The following is a 7,956-nucleotide window of genomic DNA, read 5'->3' on the forward strand; positions in this document are numbered from 1 at the left end:
TTGTTTCATCAGAAAGACAGCCCCTCTGACAGTGCAGCACTCCCTCAATACTGCGCTGGAGTCTCAGCCTGGATTATGTGCTCAAGTCTCTGCAGTGGGATTTGAAGCCACAACGTTGCGACTCAGAGGCGAGAGTGCTCCCCACTGAGGCACCGCTGACACCTCACGCTCCAATGGGCTGCCATGTTCACCCTCCTGCCTCACACTTGGAGGAATGAGGCCACTGGGGAGGGTGGAGCTGTTCCCCAGCCAGAGAGAGTGTCTTCAGGAGAGAGATGGAGAGCAGATTATGGGAGGCTTGATGTCTAGAGGGGGGACATTTAACCAGTCGATGGCAGGAGCTGAGCCCTTTCCCCATAAGGATTCTGTAAGTGGATGGGGAAAGTGGGAGGTGAACCAGAGAAACATCTTTGTTGTTGCTGAAACTCTTGCTATCTGCTCAGTCACATCTAATAAACACACAGACAAATCAGACACACATGGGTCTGTTTGTGTGGATTTTCTGCTGGTTTCAGTTCAATGAAGAGTGCAGGAGGACACGCCAGGAGCAGCACCAGACAGGCTGAAAAATGAGGTGTCAACCTGGTGACGATACAACACAGGACTGTGTGTCAAACAGCAGAAGCAGCATGTGACAGACAGAGCTAAACGATCCCACAACCCACGGATCAGATCTAAGCTCCGCAGTCCTGTCTTATCCAGACGTGAATGCTGATGGACAATTAAACAACTCACTGGAGGAGGAGGCTCCACAAATATCTCCATCCTCAATGATGGAGGAACCCAACCAGAAGTGTCGAGTGGATGATCCATCCCGGCCTCCTCCTGAGATCCCAGCATCACAGATATCAGTCTTCAGCCAGTTTGACTCACTCCGCGTGATATCAAGAAACGCTGAAGGCCCTGGATACTGCGAATGCTCTGGGCCCTGACATCAGCCCCCCAGTAGTACTGAAGACTTGTGTTCCAGACTTGTGTAGACGCTGAGAGATTGTCTCCGCTGGTCAGGGAATCTGAAACACAGGGTCACAGTCTCAGGATAAGGGGCCGATCATTTAGGACTGAGATGGGGAGAAATCTCTTCACTCAAAGTGTTGTGATTCCTGATTCCAGAGGATTCTGGACGCTCCATCGTTGAATATATTCGAGGCTGGGATTGACAGATTTTTGGTCTCTCGGGGAAGTAAGGGGGAGTGGGCAGGAAAATGAAATTGAACCCGCAAGATCAAATTGAATGGAGTAGCAGGTTCGATGGGCTGAATGGTCTACTCCTGCTGCTATTTCTTGTGCTATTGTGTTCCAATAGCTACAAAACTGGCACCGACCCAACAATGTGGAAAATTACCCAGGAATGTCCTGTCCACAGTGTGGCATCAAGGAGCCCGAGCAAAACTGGAGTCAATGGAAATCCGGGGGAAAACTCTCCGCTGGTCGAGTCAGACCCAGCACAAAGGAAGATGGCTGTTGTTTGGGGTTTCAACTCTCCAATCTATATTAATGAGCTGGATGAAGTGAATGACAATATTGTAGCTAAATTACATGATGATAAAATGATAGGTAGGAAAGCAAGTTGTGAGGAGGATACAGAGTCTGAAAAGGGACATTGATAGGTTCAGTGAGTGGGGAGAACATTTGACAGATGGAGTATAATGTGGGGAAATGTGAGCTTGTCCACTTTGTTAGGGAGAATAGAAAAGCAGCATATTATTGAGATGGAGAGAGATTGCAGAAAGCTGTGGTACAGAGGGATCGGGGTGTCCTTGTGTATGAATCACAGAAGGTTAACCTGCAGGTACAGCAAGTGATTAGGAAGGTAAATGGAACGTTATCCTTTATTACAAGGGGGATTGAGTATAAAAGTCGGGAAGTCTTACTCCATCTATACAGCACGTTGGTGAGACTACACTGTGAGTACTGAGTACAGTTTTGGTCTCCTTACTTAAAGACGGATATTCCGACATTGGAAGCAGTTCAGAGAAGATTCACTGGGCTGATTCCACTGAGGAATGGAACGTCTGATGAGGAAAGGTTGAGCTGGTTGGGTCTGTCCTCATTGCAGAATGAGAGGTGATCTTATTGAAACATATAAGATTCCGAGGGGGCTTGACAGGGTGGATGCTGAGAGAATGTTTCCCCTCGTGGGGAATCTAGAATTAGTGGATACAGTTTAAAAATAAGGGGCTGGATTCTCTGCACCCTGACGTCGAAATCGCGGTCAGCGCAGGGGCAGAGAATCCAGTTTCCTGCAAGGAATCGGGATCGGCGCAGGTTTGCCGATTCTTCGGGCCCCGAAAAGCGGTGTACTTGGGGAGTACGACGCGCCGCCTGGGGCCTTTGCCAGAGGCCCGCCCTACCATTCTCTGCCTCCGAGCAGCCGAAGTCCCGACGGCGTGGATCCAATATGATCCAGCCGGTCAGGATACTCGCATGGAGGCTGCGGACGCAGTCCACGGCCGTCGTGGTCGGGGGCGGGCCAATCGGAGGCCAGGGGGGGTCTTATAGGAGGATAGGAAATATTAGTACGGGTGGCCGAACAGGGGGTTTCTTTTTTGGGTCCAGCTCTGCGGTCTGAGTCCGCCATGGAGCACGGCGCGGCTGCTGGAGGCCGCCGCCGTACACATGTGTGGCCTCCGACCTGGAAGTGCAGGGGCCCGTATCTGCAGCAAAGGCTGCGAGATCTACGCTGGGCCCCTGCTCGCCCCCTGCAGGGCTAGGAATTCATGTCCATTTCATGCCAATTATTCTGGTGTGAAACTCCACCGTTTTGAATCCGGCGTGGGGACATAGTCCCAATAATGGAGAATCCAGCCAAAGGGGTCTCCAGTTAAGGCGGAGATGAGGAGGAATTTCTTCTCTCAGAGGGCCGTAAGTTTTTAGAATTCTCTTTCCCAGAGAGCAGTGCGTGCTGGGACATTGAATATATTCAAGGCTGAGTTAGACAGATTTTTCTTTTTAATAAACATTTTATTGAGGTCTTGTTTGGTATTATAACAACATAATAAACAATGTATATGAAACTATAAACATAGCGCAAAAGCCGTCTCCCTCCCTTACAGGTCCCACCTTTATTAACCCCCTACTCTAAGCTAAACTACCCCCCCCCCATCCCGCTTTCTGCTGACGATTAATTTTCCGCGAAGAAGTTAACGAACACTTGCCACCTCCGGGTGAACCCTAACATTGACCCTTCAAACAGAGAAAGCTAGCCATGTCCGATAGCCAGGTCTCTGACTTCGGGGGGAGGGGAGGTGGGGGAATTGGGGAGGAGGTGGGGGAATGGGGGGGAGGTGGGGGAATGGGCCTCTGCCCCCAACCTCCTCTCTGTTCCTTGGCCCAAGTCCCTCCCTCAGCAACAGAACATTTTTCCTTCCTCCCCACCTAGTAAAACACTCTGTAACCCAACCCCTTTGATAAACCAAATATATGCACACCCCCCACTGCGCTTCCGTGAGCTAGCCTGCCCAGCTAGCTTGGTGGCCCCCATTCCTGGCACCGGATAGTCTCCCACCTATTGTTCCCTCCCCACCAACCCCACCGCTCATACAAACACACTCCAGCATCAAACAATCCCCACACAATTGCCCGACAGAACAAACACCAAAATCTAAATAAGCACACCTCCATCCCCCAACAGTGCAAATGAAAACTTTAACTCACTCAGCTCTGCCATTGGTCCCAAACCAATACAGAAGGCATTACAACAGCTTCCACAAAACGAAAAATGAGAAACTTTTTTTTAAAGCACAGAGAAACAAAAAGAAAATACAACATTCCGAACTTCACCTTTTTCTTAAAAAGGATCGACCTAATCTGGTTGCAGCCTGCTCTTTTCCTGGCCACCTCCACACTCAGGTCTTGGTAGACCCGCAGGATACTGTTGCCCCACTTACAGCTCCGTGTCTGCTTGGCCCACTGTAGAATGCGCTCCTTATCCAAGTATCTGTGGAATCTCACCACCATTGCCCTCGGGGGTTCTCCCGTTCGCGGCTTCCTCTCGAGTGCTCTGTGAGCCTTGTCCACCCCCAAGGGTCTGGAGAATGCCCCATCCCCCATCAGCTTCTCTGACATCTGCAATGTATGCCCCAGCGTCCGCTCCTTTGGACCCCTCCGGGAGCCCAATGATTCTTAAGTTCTGCTGGCGGGACCTCTTCTCTAGTTCCTCCACCTTCTCCAGGAGCTTCCTCTGCTGGTCTCTCAGCATCCCCACCTCCAACTCCACCGCAATTTGATGCTCCTCCTCCTCAGCCAACGCCTTCTCCACCTTCTGGATCGCCCGATCTTGGGCATCCAATCTAAGCTCCAGCCGCTCAATCGACTCTTATCGAGTCCAAGCAGTCCCGTTTCTGCTTAGCAAAGCCTTCCTGAATAACTTGCATCAGCTGCTCCGTTGACCGCTGGGTCGACAAACCAGAGGTCCGGTCCTCTGCCATACTGTCTCCCGCTGCAGCTTCAGCCTAAGCCTTCTCTGTCTTTCTGTTTCTGCCTTTACGAGCACTGCTAGTCCTTCTCTCCATGCACCGATGTGGGAATTCAGTACACAATTGCCTCTGTCATCAGTTTTACAATTTAAGTCCGGTAGAAAATCGGGGGAAAGGTCCAAAAGTCTGACCCGAGCATGAGCCACCAAATGTGCGACTTTTACTCCTTCATAGCCACCACTGGAAGGCCCAGTTAGACAGATTTTTGATGGGCAAGGAGGTCAAGGGTTATGGGGACCGGCAGAAAAGTGTAGTTCAGGCCATTTTTAAAAGTTAATTTATGGGATGTGTGGTTCTGAAGTGGGGATCTGCCATCCTTACCTTTTCCGGCCTACAAGTGACTCCAGATCCGCAGTAATGTGTTGACTCTGAAAAGTCCTCTGGAATGACCGAGCAAGACACTCAGTTCAAGGGCAATTAGGGATGGGCAATAAATGCTGGTCCCGTCAGAGATCACACATCACAACAAACAATAAAAATATCTCCAGGGATTTTCAGGAATATTGGATCAGGAATAAATATCGGACTGAACTCGACCCAAAGAGAAAGTAACTGAGAGTCAGCACGGTAGCATTGTGGATAGCACAATTGCTTCACAGTTCCAGGGTCCCAGGTTCGATTCCGGCTTGGGTCACTGTCTGTGCGGAGTCTGCACATCCTCCCCGTGTGTGCGTGGGTTTCCTCCGGGTGCTCCGGTTTCCTCCCACAGTCCAAAGATGTGTGGGTTAGGTGGATTGGCCAAGGTAAATTGCCCTTAGTGTCCAAAATTGCCCTTAGTGTTGGGTGGGGTTGCTGGGTTGTGGGGATAGGGTGGAGGTGTTGACCTTGGGTAGGGTGCTCTTTCCAAGAGCCGGTGCGGACTCGATGGGCCGAATGGCCTCCTTCTGCACTGTAAATTCTATGATAATCTATGATAATCTATGAAAAGCCTGGAACACTGAAGCCACTGGATTGTGAGCCTTGCTGGACCTGTTTGTCATCAGAACTTTGCTAAGAGATAAGCAGGGAGTGGAGAGAGCAGAGTTAAAGCTGGGGGAAGTGGGACCTCGCTGTCTCGCTGTGCTGCTGCTGCTGTGATCAGTTATATCAGAGAGTGTGACAGGGAGCCAGAGCTCACATCAAACTCTGCCCGTGTCTGTCACACGGAGACTGACAGGAGTCTAGTGAGTGATTTCACTCCATGGTCCAGGAATGTGAACACAGTCTGCAAACGTCCAGATCTCCTCGACACGGTGAGTGAAAGCTGCTTACTTATATCTTGCTGCTTAAAGGGGGCAATGGAACTAAAGAAATACAGCTGGGCACCCTGTTCGACACAGTGTTCTTCAATGAACCATTCCATTCACTGCAGCTCCCCACTAACACCTTCAACTATTCAGCATTTGTGTTTGAGAAAGTTTCAGTATTGAAAGGGTTAATAACGGAGGATTGGGATTTACTTACTCAGTCTGAGCTTGGTTCCTTTACCGAACGTGAGCCACACTGGCAGCTTCCAGTACAGGGGCTGTACAAAAACCTCTGTCTCTGCTTCACTCACTCACTCTCACCCTCTCTCGGTCTCTCTCTGTCTCTCACTCACTCACTCTCACCCTCTCTCTGTCTATCACTCACTCACTCTCACCCTCTCTCTGTCTCTCACTGTCTCTCACTCACTCACTCTCACCCTCTCTCTGTCTCTCACTGTCTCTCACTCACTCACTCTCACCCTCTCTCTGTCTGTCTCTGTCTCTCACTCACTCACTCTCACCCTCTCTCTGTCTGTCTCTGTCTCTCACTCACTCACTCTCACCCTCTCTCTGTCTGTCTCTGTCTCTCACTCACTCACTCTCACCCTCTCTCTGTCTATCACTCACTCACTCTCACCCTCTCTCTGTCTCTCACTCACTCACTCTCACCCTCTCTCTGTCTCTCACTCACTCACTCTCACCCTCTCTCTGTCTGTCTCTGTCTCTCACTCACTCACTCTCACCCCCTCTCTGACTCTCTCTGTCTCTCACTCACTCACTCTCACCCTCTCTCTGTCTCTCACTCACTCACTCTCACCCTCTCTCTGTCTCTCACTCACTCACTCTCACCCTCTCTCTGTCTCTCTCTGTCTCTCACTCACTCACTCTCACCCTTTGTCTGTCTCTCACTCACTCGCACCCTCTCTCTGTCTCTCACTCACCCTCTCTCACCCTCTCTCTGTCTGACTCACTCATGTCTTTCTCTCTCACTCTTTCTCACTCTCTGTTTCTCTCAAGTCTCTGTGTTTTGTTGGGAGAGTTGAAAATTCTAATTTTGGATGATAAATCTTTCAGCTGCTCTTCATACGTGGACATGGAGAGTCAGATGGAAACTTGAGGCCTTCTGCGAGCTGTGGACACCACAGGGACTGGACTGTGTAGTGGACAGTGAGGATAATTTGTACAGTTTCCTTTCTTGTGTTTTTCTAGATTATAAAAAACTGTGGGATGTGTCAGGAGGTGGTGCTGTGCGTATTGAGGTTTTTGTAAGGCTCTGTATCACTGTGTAGGGCCAGCTGTTATACTGCTGACAGTAATAGTCAGCGACATCCTCATTTTGCACATTGCTGATTGTCAGGGTGAATCGTGTTCCAGATTGACTGCCGGTGAATCGGTCGGATATTCCTGTGAATCGAGTTGTTGCCTCGTCGATCAGCAGAGCCGGTTTCTGACCTTCTCGCTGTTGATACCAAGCAACATCATTGCTAACAGATTGACTGGCCGTACAGGTGATGGTTGCGGTCTGGCCCAGGCTCAATGACAACACCGGGGGAGACTGGGTCATGGTGATGTCTCCACTGATACCTGAGGAGTAATAGAGAAACAGAGTGAAGTAAGAACTGTCACAGAAAGAGCCTGTACAATGAGATATTGTTGGACACACTGACTGTTCCTCTGCTTTCAGCATTTCCCCTTCAATCACAAGTCAGTAGAATTGGATTGAAATGGAGAGCAGGAAAATATTCAAGGTGGAAAGAAAGAGATTTGTACCTGCGATGCAGAATGCCAGAGGCCAGATCAGCTGGATGGCTGAAATCATGGTGTCTGCTCCTGTCCCTGTGCCTGGTTACTGATAAACTCTCCCTTCACTGGGCTCTGCTTTATAAAGCTGCAGCCTGTGAGAGTCTCACTGCCCGTTCCTCAGTATGTAAATGGTATGAGGCAGAGACACCACGTCAGCACCTTCACTTCCTCTTCTCTCTCACTCCACCCCTCAGTATCTGTCACTCAGTCTCTGCTCTCTCTCACGGTCTCTCTATTTTTCCCTCTCTGTGTCACTTTCCCAGTTTCTGCCCCTGCCTCTCCTTCCCTCTGACTTCTCCATATATTCTCTTTCCTGTCTCTCTCTTTGTCTATCTCACTCACACTTTCTCTCTCTCTCTCACTCTCTCGACATCCCTCTCTCTCTCTCTCTTTCTGCCTCTCTCTCTCTACCATTCACCATTGCTCTGTAATTCTCTAACTGATCTCTA

At 49.9% G+C, this 7,956-nt stretch overlaps 1 gene segment (V, D, J or C); it reads right to left on the minus strand.

Moving 5' to 3' along the window:
* Positions 1–6,899: 6,899 nt before the first annotated feature.
* Positions 6,900–7,601, minus strand: LOC140426660 (immunoglobulin kappa variable 3-15-like). The segment is given in 2 exon segments: positions 6,900–7,288; positions 7,475–7,601. Coding segments are annotated over 2 exon segments (423 nt in total).
* Positions 7,602–7,956: the final 355 nt, after the last annotated feature.

Source organism: Scyliorhinus torazame, chromosome 7, assembly GCF_047496885.1.
Source record: "Scyliorhinus torazame isolate Kashiwa2021f chromosome 7, sScyTor2.1, whole genome shotgun sequence".
Lineage (NCBI taxonomy): Eukaryota > Metazoa > Chordata > Chondrichthyes > Carcharhiniformes > Scyliorhinidae > Scyliorhinus > Scyliorhinus torazame.